This window comes from Thunnus maccoyii, chromosome 9 (assembly GCF_910596095.1).
Source record: "Thunnus maccoyii chromosome 9, fThuMac1.1, whole genome shotgun sequence".
In the NCBI taxonomy this organism is placed as follows: domain Eukaryota; kingdom Metazoa; phylum Chordata; class Actinopteri; order Scombriformes; family Scombridae; genus Thunnus; species Thunnus maccoyii.
This window is the reverse complement of record NC_056541.1, coordinates 18,615,390-18,636,895: the sequence shown is the minus strand read 5'-3', so window position 1 is coordinate 18,636,895 and position 21,506 is coordinate 18,615,390. Positions and strand designations below refer to the sequence as shown.

The window sequence follows — 21,506 nt, the reverse complement described above, 5'->3', positions numbered from 1 at the left end:
GTTATTTGAGCAGGTTGACTGAGCTACAGTACGACTGCTTCCTGTTGCTAAGAGGTCGATGCTCCTACCTGCTCTCTGCCCCAGAGCATTAGTTGTGATGCGTGGGGTCATGTTGGTGATGGGTACAATGTTGGTCCTGGCGGAGGATGTGGAGGAGGTGGTGGTGGTGCGCCCATCCTTGATCTCAATGGTGAGGAAAGTCTTCATGTCCAGGTCTGCCTCTCCCTGAGTGACCTGCTGTCCAGCTGCTCTCCCTGGGGTCCTGTCTTCCTTTGAGTTGCTGGAGGCGTGCACATCCTTTTCAGCTGGATGCCTTGTCCCGCCCATGGAGTTCTGGGATAGGCTGACTGAAGACAGAGGTTTGTTAGCCACACCTCTTGGCTGAGGCGTGGCCTGACTCTGGGATGCGCTTCCAGAGGTGTGAGATGTGGAGTCCACACGTGGCCTTGCTGGCCTGTCTCCAGATGTGCTGAGGGATGCTGCTGTGTGTGTGAACAGCTCAGTAGCTCTGGAGAGATTTGTCTGGCCACCGCTGCTGGAGGCGGCCCCGTTCCTCAGAGGAGTTTTCTTCAAAGCTGGGACATTTAGGCTCTGACTGGACTCTGTGAACTTGCGCATCCGATCACGTACAGAGTTGGTGCGGTTGAATTGTTCCAATATAACCTCTTTCTTCTCAGGTGCTGTAAAGACATAGTGCAGGAGGGGAGATGAAATCACAGAATAATACTCAAAATAACAAAAAAAGACAGAGCCCAGATCTCTTCCACTATCCAGGCTAAATTTAGCACATTTCTGTCTTTAGTATCTTGCACTCATCCTGCCCGTCTCCTCCTCCACCTCAAAAGCTCTACACAAATCCCATTCCTCTTTTCCTCCTTTCCCCCACTCTCTAGGTTTTTTTCCAGCCTCTTTATTTTACTTGACTTAACCTCCCCCGCTTCACCGTCTTTAAGTTTCTATTTTTTGGACTTTTCAGGACATGTTTCTTCTATTTGTGGATTTTTTTATATTCTCTGATCCTTAATACGTCAGATAATGTGACAAAGCTCATGCTTTGGCACCGAAACTCAAAATGGAAAAAAACGTGATTAGAGGAGATTTTCAATGAGGTCATCCTCAATGGAAAAATAGGATGAGAAAACAGCAGTTTATAGTATAGTGGACACAGCAGAGAGAACTGTCTGGTAGAAAGAGAGAAAACAGTGCATACTATAACAGCTGTGTCTCCTGTGATTGGCCCTATATGGTCTTTGTTTCCACACAATGAAGTCCTACATGCTATGAACCATCTGGTGTGATATTATCACACTCTAAAGTTCTCCAAATGAAGATGAAAAATGCAATGAACAGTCCATAAACAGCACCAAGTAAATCCGTCTCTGGGTAAAGAGTTTGAGAGTTGCAACCAAAAACTGTATATAAAGTCATATACAGTCTCTGGTGGCAACTAATTATCATTTTCATTACTGATTCATGTCTGTTAGTTTTTACAAATAACATATCTATAAAACATAGGTACAGAAAATAGTAAAAAAAAAAAAAATGCCTATCACAATTTCCCAGAGCCCAAGGTAACATATTGATATTGCTTTTTTGGTCCAATCAAAAGTCCCAAACCTAATCATCAATCAACAATGATAAAAACCCTCGCATTTGACAAGCTGGAAACAGAACATTTGCCATTTTTTCTTAATAAATATAAATAATTATCAACATCGTGATTGATAATAATGATGATAATTTTGTGGGTATTGAAAATTCAGCTCTAATATAGCCGGAATAGTTTCTTACCAGAATCCTTCGCCTTGCCATGAGTGACGAGAAGATCACTGCTAACTGTTATCTAAGAGGGGAAAAAACAAAAGAAACATGACAGAATGATCATTAGAGGAAGTAGAGAAGATTAGGGGGTTAACATGCCTGGATTGACAACCACAGAGCTCCAATGCACAGGGCAGCAATGCACATTCATGAAGGCTAGATTCGACATGCATGGCTTTGGTGACAACTACACACACACACGCACAATCCTAAATACAGAATCGACGGGTGGTGTTTTCATTATGTAACATTTGTGTTTGGAGTAAAGCAGTGGGCCTCTGTTCTTTTTTTGGCAACGGGGCCATGATGGGCCCCAGAGTGTTTACATTACTTTCAGGAGACTGAGCATCAGTGCATATTCACGCTAACAATAAAAGAAATCCGGGGCCAGCCTTGGGTAAACACATTTAAAGGAACGACACGATGGCGTCATGGTGCCCTGGACCCACAAGATGGGAACTATTGCTTAACAGTGAGTGCAGTAACAGCACCTCTGTGTGTGTTTGTGTACTCTGTGCTCTGGGATGAAGAGAGACAGAGCCTCTGGCCCGTAACACTGAGTATCCTTCTCTGACAGTAGGTGAGGATAACATGCCGCTGAGGCAAAGCAGAGACACCCAGGTGCACAGTTTGTTTGTGTCGCCAAGTAACAAGAACTAAACAGCACCTAACACGAGTTCAGCATGGTGTGTTTATGGATGCTGATGTGACCTGTGTGTCAGAGAAGAAATGAAGTGTCACGGTGTCTTGTCAAGGGAAGACAGAGAGAAAGAGAGAGACTGGATTGTAGGTGCACGTGACTGGTGCTATGTGGCTCAACACCCCCCTCTAGTGGTGCAGTTTTGATTAACACTCTGTATTGTTGCTATTCACATACAGATGAGTAGCAGATTAAAAGAAAAACAATTGAATGAGCTTTAATGTTTAATAAAGGTGTTTCATTTGGTTGAGATATGGTCAAACCTTGATCATTTTCATACTCAAAACCATTCAGTGACCCCTCATGCCCTGTGTTTGTTACGTTTTACTGCTCATTTATTCAAGTTTTTCATGAATTTGTCACATCCAGCCCCAAAGGCAACAGCTACTCTACCTTTTCTTTCAGGATGTCGGTTTTTCCCTTGGCAGTGCCATTGAGCAGGCTGTTTTCAGTATCTCTGCGAGATAAGACAGCCCCATCCGGCTGATCCTGGTCGGTGATGTGGTCCTGGCTGGACTGAGCCTGGGGGCCAGTTGGACCCTGGCTTCTGCTCTCGCTCTCTGAATCCGTGCTATAAGCTGAGCCACTCATGGCCGCCTCCACTTCCTCCGCTGGAACCCTCTCTTCAGAGGACATACTCACACTTTGGTCGGATGTCCCCGAGTCCGTTCGTTTTCTCGACAACAGCCCAACGCTGTCTGAAGCCCCAGAGCCCAAACGGAGTCTGACACCAGAATCGGAGACATCTGAGCCCAGTCTCTGCCTGACGTGGGACTGGGAGCTGACGCTGCGCTCTGATGCCCCGGAGTCTAGCCGGCTGCGATGAGAGGAACCCTGGCTCCTGTCTGAGGCTCCAGAGTCTAGCCGGGCTCTGTAGGCTGAGCCCACACTCTTCTCTGGGGCCGCAGAATCCAGATTGGACTTAGAAAGCACCGAGCTCACACTGCGGTCTGAAGCTGTAGAGTCTGACCTTTGGCGGTGTGACAGGACCAGGTCAGGCTCTGCTGTCACAGCTTCTCTCTGAGGCTGGATCAGCAGAGGTCCAGAGCCATCATCCTTCGCCAGGTGGTCCAGAACCAACACCATGCCTGAGTTGGAACCTGAAACAGAAAAAAAACTATTGTAAAATCATGCTAAACTATAACCCCCAGTTGTCACTCCTCTAGTTGTTTTCCAACAGTAGTGAACAAAATTGATCAGGGTGTTACTAAATGTGAGCAAAGGAAGCAGCAGGTGGTAAAGTTAGAGATTGAAAAGATGGAAATGAAATACTTCTATGGTCCTGGAGCCTCAAGAGGGGCCTGGCTAGAAAATATCACTCAGGATCACAGAGGAGGCACGTGGAGACATGAGGGGATGTAGGAATTTCCTCCAGACTGGCCTCAGTTCCTGACCGAGATTTGTGAGATTGTGTTGGTGGATGTGCGTAAAGGAGAAGGAGGGGTCATAAGTGGAGAGACGGAGCATGTGGTACAGCCATAGGTGGTAAGCAAGTACAAGAAGTCAAGGAGGAAGTGGGGGTGAAATAGAAACTGGGACAAGTACTTCCCCTCCCCTCCGTCCAAGCGCCCTCACTGCTCCTTCTCTCCTCAGGAAACCGCACTCCAAACAACACAGCAGCGCCCACATCCTCCCCTGTGATAGTCTCTACCTCTAAACACCCCCATCGTCCTTTCAGTGATGGAATATCTGAGGTTGTGTACGTACCGCAGATAAGGAAAACAGAGCAAACCAAGAGTGTATCGGATTCCCACATCACACACACACACTGAGGCATGAAAATACTTCAACGTGACCTGTGTTTGCACCAACTATGCAACCAAATAGGGTTCACCAAATATGCACGCTCCTCATTTACAAACCAAATCAAAGAGGGATTCCAGTCGGACCGGAGACAGCCGCAACAATTTTTTCCAATGTTCAGCGAGCCAAGATCAAAGGTGGACATTCACAGCTTCATTTAAAGCAGCTGATCTTTTTCCCCCCTCTTTATTGCATAACACCACCTCCAAAAAAAGATGCTCACTACACTGTCGGCAATCAATTTATAAATTGCAGCATGTTGTTGATTTAACAAACCAGATGATTATGTAATGTGGTCTGAATAGAAGAGGTGATTAAGATACACAATTAGGACAATAAATGGCTGTTATTCTCGCATGTGACACTATGAATAGAGTAGACAGCAGAGGGTACGTCTAATGATGCACTCACTCAGCCCAAACTCAATTACTGCTCAATTGTAGCCGAAGTGAGAGCCAAAACATACGGTTTCTGTTACAAACTCTCACGTTATTGTTTGCGTTTTTGCCATTGGGGAAAACGGTTATGTCCATTGTGTACGTGATTTCTGGGAAAATCCCCACTGCTACTGGATAATGAGAGGCTTTCTTTTTGCTCAAAAATAGCTACAAAAGCATTTCTGCTGCCAGTCAATATATAAAGCACAAACAAAAGGCAAACCAAGGGTTTTCATTATATGTCTTTCACACTGAAGCAATGACCCAAGGACAGTTAACATTTATCATGGCTGTGACAGGGTCAACACAAGTTTTTCAACTTTGCCTGTTGATGACCTGGGCTGAATATCAATTTAATCCTCATCATTGGCCTAACAAGTAGAAAACAGGCCTCTCAGCCATGAAGTCCACTGATCTCACACAAGCTGTTGCTTTTCATAACTATAACAAATATATGCAAAGTTGTAAAAAGAGAGTCTATGCCAGCTGCTCTGTGAAGCTGCACTTAGGTACTGTGATGCTTTTAGCTAAATCTTGACATTTGGATGCTAGAGGAAAATTCAGTGGATAATGACAATCATTGGGATTCATCCTCTGGGACCACGAATGTCTGTACAAAACGTTGTGCCAATCCATCTGATAGATGTTGAGATAATTCACTGGATAAATGAAAAGTTTGATCTGCTGGTGGCGCTGGATGAAAAGTGACATGATCACTAAAGTCATTGGGATTAATCCTTGAGGCATCATGGACATGTATACCGAATTTTGTGATAATCCATCCAATAGTTATTGACATTTTTCAGTCTGGACCAAAGTGGTGGACTGACATTGCCATCCATAGAGTCATACTACTAATATTGCCACTTTCAATCACAAAGAATGGGAATCCTGCTAAAAAAAAATGGTTTACCAGAGACTTATGTGGCACTATAGTTGCAGACCTGGGTCACATGCAAACAACAATAACATGACAATAACATGACGTATATCCGTGACTAATGGCTTTGTATAAATGTTAACACATAATATACGCCTGTGTTCAGTAGTCCATGCTGTACATGACTTTGTATGTGAAATTGGCATTACTGTCAAACTTGTTTCTCTCTTTTGGGAAGTCGATGGACACAGCACATTCCACTGAGAGTCTCTGTAAACATTTCATTTCCTAAATCACAGCCTTACAAGTTACAGTTTGCACTAGAATGCAGTATGGCTGGATACATGGTCATTGAGTCAAAGCTTGTAAATATACGCTTTTTTTATCTGCGAGGTGGAGGCATGGGTTTGTGCAATGTTCAAATACCAAAAAGAACCAAAAAGTTAATCTCTTATTTTCCGCCACTTTCACCCTACTAAAAAGACAACCACCCCTTCAAGAACCACCAGCCCACCCTGCCTACACTCTCTCCTATCCCAACCACAAATGTCCTGTTGTCTTTGGTGATTGGTGCCTTCCCCTTCACTTTCCGATGGTGGTCTTTTTTGTTGACCCTAGCTTCACCCTGGTTTAAATTGTAAGGCAGGGATAAGTCAGGAACAGTGGGGAGTTTCTCTGCCACGTCAAGCGGGCCTTAGTTCTGTTCTGGTATCAGCTTTATTTTTAGCAGAGGTGTGGCTGTTGGGTTTCCCTCTGTTGCTTCCCATATCCCCACCACCAACTCCAGGTCCATGAGAAGGACAATAAGAGCTAAGTCCAGAGCAGACCAGGCCACACAGAATGACATGACTGTGGCCGTCAAACTCAGGCCAAGTTTAAGTCAGCCAGGGCCCGGTTTAAATAAAAGAAGAAAAACACTTCAATCTTCAGCCATGGATGATCAAAGTTAAATTTGGTGTGCTATACGCAAAAGATCATCCAAATAATACTTTGTCTTTTTAAATTGGACAAACCATAGGTAGGTTTATAACAGCATTTATGACTCGTCAACAATGCGTTTTTGTTGCTTTACAAGCTATTCATGTCAGCTCGGTGGCTGCAAAGTTTCAAATATTCAAGTGAAGGAAGCACATTCATTCCCTCCTGAAGGCCCGCATTCATGCCATTTTATTAATGGCTGGAGTAACGGAGGGGTTAATTAAATTACTTCACACTTAAGAAGCCAGAGTCATTAAGCCAGTGCCTGTAAGTGACCCCAAACAGTTAATAAAGTTAGATAAAGGAGCTTAAAGAGCCTGAGCTAATATGACCTCCTGACCACCACCTCTGGAGAACGACTCCTTTGGCTGACTGTTTTAACAAGCGGTTGAGAGGAAATTGCATCAAATGGGGTGAATGCAGCAACAGGTACACGTAACAGAGGTGGTCAGTGCTGGCTATGAGTTACTACCGCCTAGCCAAACTTGACCTGTAGGTGAATGTTTACAGTATATACAAGCTTTTGTATTTCAGCGATCCCAAGAGTGTGGTAAACATGATCCAGGTGTGAGGGTGTTCTCTAATTTAAAGACCAGACGCATGCAGTTTGGTGCTAAATGAGTGTTTCTCACCTAGTCTCTGCAGCTCTCTGCTTTGTTGTGTCTGCTGGCCGCGTAACTCCAGGATCTGAGATCTGATATGTTCTTGCTCACTGCGACTCTCCCGCTCTCTCTCCTGTGAGAAAAAAAAAAAAAAAAAAAAAAGAGAGAGAGACAAGAATCACATATGTTCAGTGCATTTCAAAACAGCTTCACAGGCGTGATGGTCTTTAATTCATCAGCTCTTCAGTTATTTCTTAGAGACAGCAACCTGCCTCTACCAACCCGTTCCTCTGATCAAAACCAGAGTGAAAACATCAGTTCTACAATTGTATGTTTGAGATCAGCTGGTGATTTCAACAGCCTGGTGTTGGAGGGTTACGGTCAAATACTCCTCAAAGAGAGTCAGCCATGATGAGCAACAAGCTTGGCCAGCTGGAAAAGTAAAGATCTGTTTTATTTTCTCTTGTACAGGCCTGAGAAAGACAGAGACACCCTGAGTGCCAACGTATACACACTTAGTGCACGATTCAATACCTGCTCTTTCGAGATTACAAAAATCAGTACTCTCTGCAGCACTCTGGTCTTTAATCTGCACTGATAGAGGAAAGTCACTGCAGGAGTCAGATCTCAAAGGAGAGGCAGCAGTATTTTGGCATATGGAGAGGAAACGGGAGAGGTGTGGAGGGGGGGATAAGATGTGGATGCCGGCACTACTGTTGGGCCTCTGGTGCCTGACCTTGAGCTACTCCACAGGAGAATCAGCTGCACAAATAACGCTCCTCCGAGCATGTGCGCACATACACACACACCCAGAAAAATCACTCCCCCACATATTCTTAATCCACAACACTCTTGCAACCTTTTCTATAGAAGGGCAAAACGTTCTCGCGTGTGGAGCTTCGGGTGATATGCATCATTTCTCTACATGAACTGTAGCACAGCATGTAATCTCCTTAAAGGTGTTAGACAAGAATAGTCTGACAAAAAGATTGGGTGGATCCCTAAAAAAACATACAAGACATGATCTTATATACTGAAAATATAATACTTAGACCAGATTTACAACCTACCATTACTTCAAAAAAACCTTCTGAAAACACATTCAAAAGCTTTCAAGCGAGCAGTGAAAACACACACACACCCAACTACACAATCACACGCCATCAGTTTGCGGAGTGTAAACAATGTTATCCAAGACAAGAGACCAGTGCCGTTATCAGCAGCAGTGTGAAAATCTTATAAATCACACCTTTGTGTTCTAAAAGGCTTTTAATCAATCCGGTGTGTGATCAGCGCTGACAGAGAATTAAACAGAGAGTCTGCTCGAATTGAAATGAGTGAGAGGCAGAGGTGAGAAAGGATTCGGGGCTTTCTGCTCTGTTGACTGTGACCTTCCCCACCTTGAGCAGATTACAGGGCAAAATGGCTCAATCACACTCAGAGAAAATGTAACCAGACACGAGGCGGTAACACAAACAGGAAAGGTGAATCTCAGATGGTACTGTTCAGGTTAGAGACACACATAGTTAAATGTGTCAAATAATGCACTTTGTTGTTAAAAATCGTCCAGGAGGTCAACACATAGGTCAATCTGTGTTTGTGAAAGACAAAATGTTTCTTCAAAAAAGGCTAGAAGCTAGAAAAGCTAGAAAATTGAAATACTACACATGACATTATGGCAGTATAGATCTACATGCTCCGGTGTCATTTTTCCCACACATTTCACTTTTTTTCCATATGGAGCAAACCTAAGTGGCAGATTCTGGGGCAAAAAAATCTTAAGCTACTGTTTCTAGTAGAGCTGCAATGATTAGCTGATTAATCAATTAGTCGATAGACAGAAAATTCATCTTGATAATTGAAAAAAACTTGCTGGTTGCAGCTTCTCAAAAGGATTTGAAGCCGCTCTGTGTCATACATGATAGTAAAGTGACCATCTTTCAATTCTGGGCTCTTGATCAGATAAAAAAGAAATTATAAATCAGACATTTGTCACTATTTTCTGACATTTTATAAACCAGATGTTTCATTGAGAAAATAATTGGCAGATTAATCGATAATGACAATAATCATTGGCTGAAGCCCTAATTCCTAGCTTTTCAAGACAATGGTAAATGTTCAATGGACAGAAGCACCTCGGTGGAAAGCTGAAAATCTGTGGAATGCTCCTTTAATGACTCATTACAGTCTGATGGGTTTGGAAGGACACAAACTGGTTTTTGCAGCAACACAAAAGACTGAAGCCACCACAGAGTAATAATGCGAGAGGTCACACACAAAGGGCACCTCTTCTGAGTGGAGTTACTCAATCAAAGAGTCACAGGGGGAGATAATTGTGTTTGAGCCATAAACACAATTAGAGAGAACGAGTCTTTCCTCACCCGCCCTCCTCCCCTCTCTCCCTCCTCTCCAGCCTCGATCAGGAGTCAGACAGACAGCCATCATTTCACAGCTCCCACCAAACCACAGGGAACATATTTCTCACAGACAGCGAGGCAGAGGGAAAAAAAGAAAAAAAAGAAAAAGGAGAAGATAAAGTGGAACTGAAGACTCGGACCAGAGCTCAGGACCCGCTGCCAGCCACTATGCTGTCATTAGCGGCTTTACTCTGGCCCTGACAGCCCAGACCTGACAGAGTGGAACCAACACTGACACCCTCCCACTCCAACGCTCCTCCGAACCACTCATCCCATCTGGCCTCAGGAGCCTGTTTGTGTCAAGACTATAACTGCAAAAGGTTTCATATCCTTACACACAAAAACAACAACCATCTTCTCTTGTAACCACAGCAAGGCGTGGGCCATCTGGACTCCTCTGAACCCTCAAGTCCACAAAAAAAAAAAACAACAACAACAATGAGGATAAGGTTCAGGCCGAGCCAGCGCTGAGGCTCACACCTCCCTCACCGACCAGTTCAAGACAGCTAAGATCAACTACAGATTAACACGCTGGGTTTCAGAGCTCCAGTTTTCCATGCAAGTTAAATCCATCACTCCACTGGTGAGGTCAGACCATTTTGAGGGTCTTCCATGCCTCCACGTGGAAAAGAGACAAGAAACCTTGGCGGCTCTTTTTCCATTACTGCAGCCTGAGGAGCCACAAGCTCGGCTCACTCCCAATAGCTGAAATACGGTAGCTGGAATGAAATAGCAATCATCTCTGTATCACACACGCAGTCTGGAGTGAGGGAACCCACAGAGGAGCCTCATTCCCATTTTTACTTACTGCACATCATCACATGCCAATCTAAGCTTACTTTCTGCTGCTGCTGCTGGTCTGTTTTTTTTTCTTCCTTCAGCATGCTTTCCCAATCCACTCGCCTCCATAGTCCACTAAAACCCTTGCTGCTATTGCGAACGCCAGGCATGGTTTCTGTCCTCAGGTCTCTTCTCGCAACATGTTGATGATGAGATCAGAAGACAAAACAAGACTCTGTCTGGAGCTGCAACACCCGCCCACCCTACAGCCTACCTGAGCTCACCTAACACACCTAGACCCAAACCTGTAGCCTCAAAGAGACAACTTAGAGGGTTAAAAATCACTAAATACATTCACTACAAGCTTTAAATATTCAAAATTCATCTTTAATTTGATGTAGCATCCTTACTAAGTTCTCTCATTACATTATTTTCAGTGACAATTACACCATTAAGGTGTCATTTACATCTTAAGGTTAAAACTGTCAGCTAAGATGATCAAAAATTTAACTCAGTAATAAATCATTACTTACACAAACCTGAAAGGTGAACACAGATGCAGACACGTCCCATTCTTCAATCAGGCAGAAAAACAAGCGCAGACAGATAAGTAAAAGTTGTCTAAATGGCTTTTCAGTGCCACAGAGATGAAAAAAGTAACAGAGAGGAGCGTTTGGAGTGTGACACAGGACAGGAGGAGAATAAGAATGACATTTACCTCTTAACTAGACGGACTGCCTCCCTCTCTCTCTCTCTCTCTCTCTCTCACCCTCTCTCTCTCTCAGCAGTAACCCTCATGGAGTCAGGACGTCCGCTATTCTGCTGCTCTACTCCCTCAGCCACATCATACACACACACACACACACACACACACACAAACATGTACACTAACACCAACACCACACACACACACATAATACCAACAAGCCACTCCCTTGACTTCCCCTCCCTCCCATTCTGTCTCCACAGGGATCTGACCCCCACCACACACACACGCACACACACACACACACACACACTTCTCATACAGGTTAAAGGGTTGCCTGGTTGACACATTAACTTCTGACACACTCTGCCTTTGTTTTGACCTCAATTTTTCCACTTTGTTTGCATTTCTTACTGCTGTGTTACTTGAGAGAAGAAGAGAGATTTTACTGTAAATAACGTAATTTAAATTATTCAATATTTAGCTCAAGAACCATTTTTTCTACAGATTTCTTTTTTGCTACATACATATAATTAAAGGTTTTATATAAGCTGTTACAGTACGGTTTTGCAAAATGAGCACGAGGAAACTTTTACTGTACCTCAGCTTTCCCTGCATGTCATGTCGTAAACTCTAATGGGTGTTGGGCTGGTAAAAATTACAGATCAGCAGCTACATTAATCCACTAATTAAACACATAACTCACTATATTTCCCATCTGAAGTTTTTTTTTTTTTTTTTTTTTTTTTTAAATACGTCACTTGAACTGGGGTTTGTTTCAAACTGCTGGCAGCGTGCACACTCTGGATGTTGTGTGTGTGTGTTTGGCTGCTGTGGGGGACTATCTGGGACCTCCATCTGCCGCAGGGACAATTGCACTCAGCTCAAAGAGATCCGCTGCTGTGATGTGAGTGGAAGGAGCCTTGCTGCTGCTGGTTGATGTTGTTTTTGGCTACGTCCCCATTCCAGCGCAGACTCCACTGCTGGGACACAGCTGGTGGGCTGCCTGTCTGTCTGTCCGAACCCCCCCCCCTCCCCTTCTCATCACCACCCCTCATCCATCACACCACCTGTGGCTCACAACAGCACCACCGCACTGCTCAGCTGTCTTACAGGAAGTGAGGTAAAAAAAGGCTTGAATGTTAGAGCATCCTGTGACGCCAACATGATATCATCATTTCCTAACTAAGGAGAATACACACACACACACATACAAACAAAGGAATGCATGCAAGCGTAGCACAGGCTACAACAGATAATGGGGCTGATACAAACAGCCTTTTATTTCTCTTCTTTTATTTTTATATTTCACAGACACCACCATAACTCTGATAATGCAACTGATTTTGTTTTCCTTTAAAGTATAAATACAGTAGGTGCTCCTCCACTTCCATCAGTCAAAAGGCTTCATTACAACAACAGTGACCGCATACAGTAAGAATTAACTTTGTTTTTCCCCCCCACACAAATCTCATCCACTGGAAACAGAACATTAATCAAAAAGAAAACAGTGATCAAACACAGCAGATAAGATAACATCTGGCCCCTGGCAGAGTCTTATGTCTTCATGTTTACTGCAACAATCATACAATTCAATTTGTCAGGCAGCCAAAGATAAAACTTTAGTTCCACCGAAAACAAAGTGCTGTTGTCGTCCACTAGAGGGCCAGTCAGCTGAGAGTTCAAAAAGCGACTGGAGAGGGATTCAGAGAGGTGTGATGTTGTGAAAATGCAGTAACACCATTAAAATGTGTATAAAATCTGATTAAATTCAGTTAAAAGTATATAAAATCTTTAATTCTCTGGTTGCTCTCATACTTTAAATATTTCATTTTAGTGTGAACACCTGCACAGGTAGATGTGAGCACAATGGGAGATTGTGGGAGAATTTACTGGCTTCACTGAACATCAGGCTCAGATTAAATTTCATCTTTCTCCTCATACTTGGCCAAACCTGAATGAGGATGTAAAAAAAGAAAAAAAAACAACAACGGATTCCTTGCTCCGTGGCAGCCGAGGTTTGTGTTTTGCCTGTGTGCGTGTGGCGTGGCCACATTCATGACAAAGTGTGTGACTCAAGTCACAATGCTTGTTGCTGTTTGCTGCATTCTTCATTGTGGTGACAGAGAAACCTCAGTGGTTACTGTTGCCATGCAAATAAAGTCAGCAACCGCAAATTGGTCTGTGCTGGGTTCAGATTTGCAAATGGTGGCTGACGTGAGCACGTATTAGACAGTTTAGTCATCAGTTGAAACGGGATTGATTGTTAGGACCGTATCAGAATGACCCTGGAACATTAAAATAATATCTGCACTCATTCATCACACTGATTGCTCTATTAACTCTGCTGTACTCACGCCAGTTCCCAGGCTGCTCTGGGGTTCCACGCTCTCCGTCTCATGGCAGCGTCCAGGAGCTTTACCTCTTTCCACGTTCCCTGAAAACACACACAGAAGTAATAGTATCATTACTCCGGATTAATTGTGAAATGACAAGAGCAAACAAAGATAGGACAAGAGTTGAGGTGACAGACGACGAAATTATCTAAAGGCAGTGGTTCTCAAAGTGGGGTCCGGGGACCCCAAAGGGTCCTTGAAAGGGTTCTAGGGGGTCCCCAGCATAAGTAGCACAATGACAGAATGTATGACTATGTCTACTAATTTATGACAAAATCTTATCAGATGCGGGACCCTGGGACAAAATCTTATCAAAAATGGGGGTCTGTGGTCTAATTCGTGTCAATTTGAGGGTCCTTGACATGAAAAGGTTTGAGAACCACTGATCTAAGGTGTCCTTTCATGGCCCCGAACAGCAGGAGGTGACGGTAGGACAGAGTGTGTGTGTTTGTGTGTCTGTGTTTGTGTGTGTGTGTGTGTGTGTGTGTGTGTGTGTGTGTTCGTATCATCCCGTCCATGCATCACAGTGATGCAGAGTGACGGGGGCCTCACACAGTCCAGACAGCGCTAAGGAATGACAGGAATCCACTATCTGATCCAGTATCATAGATCTAGGTAGGTAGATCTGCCTGAGCAACTATGGCGACCGCAGACTGACACACGCCGGCTAAGACAAGCCCTCTATGGCCAAGTGATAATCAATACGCATGAACCTTTCACATAAAAGTGGGTAGGTTCAGTAGTTCAACAATAGGTTAAGTTTTTACCTTTAATTTTAGCGCCCTCGTCAGGCCAATCAGTGTCAGGACTGAAATACATGCTTATATTGTCCTGTATGACCAATTATTTTACTTTGTATTGATTGATAAATGTGTGTATTTATCTGAAACAGTGAAAAAATGCATCATCCTTAGATGTTGTGTCGCATTTGAGTTTATAGATTTTCTCTCTGATCAGCTCACCTTAATCAGACAGGTGGTGTCAAATCTAACAGACATACAGACATGTTATCAGACAGCTGGACTCACCTTGCAGCTGTTCGTCTCTGATCTGTCGGATGGCTGCTCGGATCATCTTCCTCTCCTCATACTCGCTGGCAGCACGGAGCTACAAGCAAACGCACATACAGAAGCTCAGTTCCGCACAATTTAAGATGTCAGTCTTCATACATTTAATGATTCCTTAATACTCACCATTTTCGTGAGCTCGTCAATGTCTTGGATCGTTTGCAGTTTGCCTGACAAGACATCCAAGGTGTCGCTGGATTCTGACCTGAGAGAGAGACAGCGAAGCGGTTGTAATGATCATCATTATGTCTGAGTATCAACTTCAAAATACAAACCGTTTGACTTCACCGACTCTAATCCGACGCCTCTCTCTGCGTGTGAGTGGCAGCAGAAGACAGTTTCGAAATAACACACGGTTTTCTTGGCTGTTAGAAATCTCATCAGAGGAAACATGAGCATCAAGTGTGGAAAAAGTGATACTGTGGCATAACAGATTTGACAGCAGTGACACATAGCGCCTGAAAAAGGCTGCTCTCATCCTCCCTCTTTTCAGCCTCATATTTCTCTATTTTAATGCCTCGGTTTCTGTTACTCATACGCTCCTCCAGTTCCCCTCATTATCCTCGCTTTCCTCCAGTCATTGGTATTAAAGGATGTGTGGCACGTTGAAGTGGAATATTTCACATTCCACCACTGAGAGGCACGGGATAATACAACTTTCAGGCAGATTTTTTTTTTTTTTTGCGCGTGTGTCCTAACATGTGCGCACGTGCATGCCGCCGTGAGAGCAGGTATGCTTTTCTCTAGCGGCTTCAGCGAAGCAGCTCCTTTGTTTTTGTAACCCAAGTCATCTAAGAGCAGCAGCGAATGGAAATGATTAAACCCCGGCCACTGGTCTTAATAGGATTAAGCGACACGGAGAGAGAGAAAGAAGGAAGGATAGAGAGAAGGGAAGGTTGAGAGTATTCTTTTCACATCCAGTAGTGTTAAGTCTTTATTGTGCTCCAGACCAGATGTTGGGATTGTGCTGTAGCCTGGAAGTCGTGCCACTCGTTAATGAACACCTTTAAGAGGCCAAATTGGTCGCTAGAACTCTGGCTTTCATCCACGAGAAGAAAACAATGCTTCAGGTTCCTCGATTATTCAGTTTTTGTGATTTTGGCGTCAAATATTCTACAGCTCTGGACAGAAAAAGGTTCTTCATGAAGTGATATTCTTGAATGAGTTTTGGTAAGATGCTTAATGGCTTACAGCTACAATTTCTCTAATCTAAATGGGTAAAACCTGCTTAACACGGGGTTTAAACGCTGCAATTTGGCATAACTGAACAGCTAATGAGCAGAGCCAATCAAAAACGAGTTCAGTTTTTGGGTAAAGCCTGCGCTGATCACCCTTAAAAATGTTTTAATATCTCCACATGATCGATATCTTTAATAAAAGTAACATTAGAGGTTAGATGAGGATTTATATTCCTCTGAGCCTCTTTAAAATACAATATAATCACAGTGTTTCCAGGAACACAAAGATGACCTTGTTTGATAACTTAAAACCTGTAACACCTGTTTCTCATTAGACTTGCGAGCAAAATTTTGTTTATTGACAAGATGGCGAAGACAACAATAAAGCCGCGTTATCAGTTTTTCCACATACCTCAGCTGAATGACAGGTGCCGAGACCTGCGTATTACGAGAAGTCTCTGAACGGGCCAGTAAAGACAAACAAACAATCTGAGAAAAGCTGCTTCTATCTGACTCTCATGATTCAAACACTGGCTGGCAATCTGTCACGCAGACAACCTTTTAAAAGTGAAAGTATTTATTGTTAAACGTGCATACACAATGGAAAAAAAGAAAATTTACTGCGGTTGCTGTTTTCTGTCCCCGATGATTTCCTGACTTGATTTTCCAGACTTTTCTCTTTCACCACCAGAGAGTTGAGGAATGCTGCATCTGGGTTTGTGAGTGTTTTCTCAGCATCTCCATTTCACCTGGACTGGTGCAGTTTTTCCATTCGGGCAGAGCTGTGTGCGTATGTCTGTACGTGTGTCTGTACGTGTGTGTGTGTGTGTGGTTTCACCTGTGCTGGTTCTCCTTGTCCTCTTGCTGTCTGAGTCGTGTTGGTCGAAATCTCTTGCTGGCCAGAGCGGCCTCCATGTCTTCGATCTCCCTCCTCCTTAACTCCCGGATGGCCGAACGTATGAGGCGTCTCTCGTCCAGATCCACGGTTCCATCCAGCTGCAAGTTCACCATGAAAAGACAAACACAGAGAGGCCATGAAGATGAATACAAGTGTTACAGGTGCAAAAACAGCGGGATGTCACACGGCCAAACTGGCCTTCCTATATTTGTATCTGTGTGAGAACAGACCACAGATGCACGGTTACATGTGAGGACATGACCACACAATTATATGAGAATCTATTGCTAAAAGGGCCAGAGGTCTGGTCTCAGTCTAAGTACAGGGCGGTGAATAAGTAGTGCAAGAAGTCTTAGCGCTGACTTCTTTCACTGCCCTCTGTAGTTAACCCTGCCAAACAAGGACAATAAGGCACTCGCTTACAAGAAGGGGTAGATTTCCCACCAATCTGCCAGAAGAAACACACACAGATGTCCAGAAAAAAAGAAAGTATACCCCAAAATGTTCAGGAATCCACCTTCAAGGGAGCTACATTTGTAATTTTTCCTGTTTTTTTGGCTTGTAGCGGCATAAAAAGAGTCACAGCTGATAGAAAGTAGCATTCAGGTGTGGGACATCCACACAGCAGTGGACTAAACAGCCTTGGCTTACTTTTAAAATGTGTGGTAGGGAGTTACAAGGTGAGCCGGGCCGGCGGACGGCTTATAGATTGGTGATGACAAGTGATCTGACTTCACTAATGTGAAAAGACAGGACCACCTGAGCAAGGAGCAGGGGATGAGAAACAGACACGCCAACAGCTGGTCTGAGAAACAAGTGTGTTCAGCTCTCCGGGACAACCCATTAACCAGGTGCCTTCTTCTCTGGTTGTATTTCACCCGTAGTTGAGCAGGAGCCAGGCTGCAGGAGGCCGCAGATGTTGAAGTGGCCCCACTTAACACACTCACCGAGCCATTTCAACACTTTGAATGACTATTAGTTAAAAAGGGTTTATTTTCTCAAGCACAAGAGGTGTAATTAAAGCTGTACACGTGTGTGTGAGTGTGTGTATTTATACAAAAGCACGCCTGCAGACAAACGTGGAACCTCAGCAAGCCGAACGCTTTTATGTCAGCGACAGCCGTAAGCATGGGAAGGTCGAGGGAGCCGTCTGCTGTCACACGGGACACAGATCTCTCATTTAGTCGACAGCGGGAACCTGTCAACACACGCGGAGATGAGCAGCTCCTGCTCCTCTGACAGGCAGATACACCTCACGCTCAAACACACACTTGACGGTTTCCTGCGGCACCAGTTAAAACCTGCAGAGTAGACACAAACCTTTGTAAGTTGCTAGAAGGAGCTGGATGTGGTTGTTAAACTAAGCTTTACACCCTGATGGGTTGAAAAGAGGGTTGATGTGCCCCCCCCCCCCCCCCCCCCCCCCCCCCCTGCTGGGGCCAGAGGAGGGGGGGAGGACGGGGTGGGTGGGGGTCTCACAAAAGATGAAGAGGGCCAGTGGTTTTGAGGTCTCGCTGTGGTTCGACAAAATATGCAGCTCAGAGGGGCTCTCCTATATACTGTAATTTGTGGAAATTTAAAGTGCTGAGCCAACTGAAAAAGGACGTGTAAGCTGAGAAAGTGCTCAGAAAAGGCAGGAAGAAAGGATATGAGGGAGGAGGAGAGAAGGATAAAGAGGGGAAAGTAAAGCGGTTAACAAAGAGATAGGATGACAGGCAGGCAAAGTGAAAGAGAGAAAAATGAGAGAGAAGCTAGACTTGGGAATGCCTAAAAATGGGCAGATGAGAGCTGGGTGGGAAAGGGCCTCGCACAGGTCATTCCTTACATTCCTGCTGACTCACAAGGAAAGGGATGGTAGTGAAATCTGACGATGAGGAACTGGGTTCAGGTCGGGTCCAGCAGTGAGATAATATGAAGGGTTTTTTTCATTGTGCAGTAGGGAAATAATGAGAGGTGAGAGGAAATGAGAACACAGTTGCTCATTTCTATCACTGGACAGCGTGTCTCTCACATGCCTTCACACACACACACACGTACACTAACCCAACACTCGAGGGAGCTGTCTGTTACAACAATGTTAGGCTCAATGTTGAATGAATGTCATAATGTGATGATACAGCCAATGAGCTGCCAAGTTTGGAGACTGACTGATTTATTTATTCATTAATTTGAGATATTAAAAAGGGAACAGCCTCCAGCCTGGGCCTCTCCTCAAAAAACTTCTGCTTAGCATTTCACAACAGGCTGCATTTTTGGCTGGTGTATCGCACATATCAGATTAAACATAAAACAAAATCACATTTAAAAAAAAAAAAAAAGCTGAGGACCGTTCTCTCGCTCTCGGAGCATGTGATAGACGGCAGAACTGTCCGAGTCAATTACAGTAATCTTTCTAAATTAGAACAAAAGCGAGGAGAATTAAAGTCATGATGTGACGGTAGAAGAAGAAAAACAGCCCCTATGCGCATGTCCGCACTTTGACTTTTTACCTGCAACTTCAAGCAGATATCTGATGTTTACAAAGAAGGCTGAAATGATTTGAAATGAACCAATCAGAGGACAGGAGGCTGCATGTTGAGTCCGTTTAGATTGACCTGCTATGCTAAGCTGGCACAAGTCCAGGGGCTGTAACTGACGTATTTTAAAAAAGGAAAAAAAAAAAAAAACCCAATAACGTCCCTACACAGGAAGGCAAATGAGTGGGTGTGACCAAAGCAAATAAAACACCTTTAACTTGGGCGCCTGCCAACAAAAACAGAATAACCAATAAATGACCACAGATGGAAACACGCTGGTGTAGACACAGAGTCCATTTGACAAAACCATCACATGACAGTGGCCTTTACAGAGAGTTGACTGTGTCAGAGAAAAAAAAAAATCAATCCAGTTACACAGTGACAGCACCTTACACCAGTGACCGTCCCACAAAGGCATTTTTCAAACCGAGCCACAGACCTCTGAGTAACCAACTGTCACTGTGGCTCGAAATGACAACAACAACTCTGTGGCCCGGAGAATGGCCGTTACACCCAGACAGAAAGCTTTTTCACACAGTAGTTGCTCGCACACTGTTGAGAGACGTATGAGTCAGAAGTCACACATGTATAACATATAGGTCACAGGCACAGACGATGTTTTAGTGAAAAATGGGGACGTCACTGACTGAGCTGTCAACACCTTTAATGACAGCAGGTTTTAGTCACGTTACAGTCTGGTCTGCTGCTGCTGCTGCTGCTGCTAAATGAAGACTCGTCAGGAAGCTGCTGTCACACCTGCCGGCCCTGGCGGAGTCACCTGACTCAGCCGACGAGATACAATGTTAGGAAACAGGATGGAGGAGGTGGTTGTGACTGATAGGTTGAAAGAAAGAAAAGACAGTGTAGGAACTGGAGCATGACCGCTGTAAGGCGACGGCTACAGATGAGTAACACTATTTACAGAATTTAATTCAAATGTCCTTACTCATTGACAAAAACCAGAGCCCAATGTCCTTATTTGGCAGGAGTCATCCTGTGGTAAAAGCAAAATACCAAAAAAATGTTTTCATGTTCCGCATGGAAGGCCTGCTAAGGCTTGTACTGTACTGTTTGACTCACTTCCTGTAGAGCAGCAGATTTCTATGGAGCAGAAACCTCAAAACCTATCCAAAGACATCCGACTGAAGGAGCTCAATCAATCACGGTCAATTAGAGAGCGTTCATGGTTTTACAGTAATCCCAACCAGCTGGTCACACACACTCCTGAGGACAGCAACACCCTCTGAACTCATCTGCTGCACATGAGAGGAACAGATTTAAATATGGTTGCAGTTCGTTTCAATTTATAGCGCCAGAAGAGGAAACGGCGTCAGAAGTGGTCAAACATGGCAGGCTCTCAAGGTTTCCTCAGGTAGTCAAAATATACTGAGCCGTTATTTTGCAGGTCTGCAGTTGAGCTACACTCACACGCTGGAACAACCACCTGTGGGTGCAGCGCTGAGAGAAAGGGATTATGTTGAAGCCGTGGCAGTGAAGAGAGACAGAACACCCAGATAAATGAGCGTGCAAACAGAGAGCAAGAAGTGTACAAGTTCAGATTTGTCTAAATTATATTCTGCTCTCTTTCACTCTCGCTAGAACATTTATTCATAGGAACATGTGGTGTTACATAGAAACGCTATAGTCTCAGACTCTTTCTGAGCATTTCAACAACTTGTGAGTTACAAGGTCTGTCTTTCCATCTAGATATGCCTCTGAACTCTGTACTCTGCACCCTGGGCTCAATGTTAGTTTACATATCATTTGTGTCGGGTAGTACACCTGAATACGTTCTCGCTACCAACACAAATGTGTTTGTAGCACAGAGTATCAAAAACTGTCAAGTACCTAAAGTCGCCATTGAATGTTTGGTCACATTTGCAGTCTTGTTTACTCATTTTTTTCATCAGTTATACTGGTTTCAAGGCTAATTCTGCCTCTTTGCCATCACTTTATCATTTTAGACAGTTACAGCTGCGTGTATTTACGCGTATTTACGTGTGTCTCTGGATGTGTGTCACATGCTGTGGTTCACGGAGGTCGGTTCAAACATCACAGCCTGTGGTGTGAGAAAAATCTACCATCACCCTCCCACACCCACACCCACCCACACACACACACACACACACCCAAGCCTGGCTGTGAGCACAACGACCTTTCAGGCTGAGTTCTGACCTTTTGACTCCCGGTGAGTGTGCATGTGCTGATCCCACTTGCTGTTTTTACACTTTGTACTTTTTGCAAACGATGGCAGGATGAGCAAATTCTCTGACACAAAGAAGTATGTATACTCTTTGCAAGAAATGTGTGTGTGTGTCCACGTGTAT

The 21,506-nt window shown here is 44.2% G+C and overlaps 1 protein-coding gene across 4 annotated transcripts in view; it reads right to left on the bottom strand.

Moving 5' to 3' along the window:
* smtnb (smoothelin b) overlaps window positions 1-21,506 on the bottom strand; it is a 48,026-nt gene that overhangs the window by 17,411 nt on the left and 9,109 nt on the right. For all 4 annotated transcript variants that reach the window (XM_042420956.1, XM_042420958.1, XM_042420957.1 and 1 more), the window contains exons 2-9: window positions 16,604-16,761; window positions 14,714-14,792; window positions 14,549-14,627; window positions 13,482-13,561; window positions 7,252-7,354; window positions 2,915-3,621; window positions 1,792-1,843; window positions 69-680 (exon numbers count right to left, since the gene is read on the bottom strand). In XM_042420956.1, coding sequence (XP_042276890.1) covers window positions 69-680; window positions 1,792-1,843; window positions 2,915-3,621; window positions 7,252-7,354; window positions 13,482-13,561; window positions 14,549-14,627; window positions 14,714-14,792; window positions 16,604-16,761 — 1,870 coding nt within the window. The remainder of the gene's footprint in view (window positions 1-68; window positions 681-1,791; window positions 1,844-2,914; window positions 3,622-7,251; window positions 7,355-13,481; window positions 13,562-14,548; window positions 14,628-14,713; window positions 14,793-16,603; window positions 16,762-21,506) is intronic.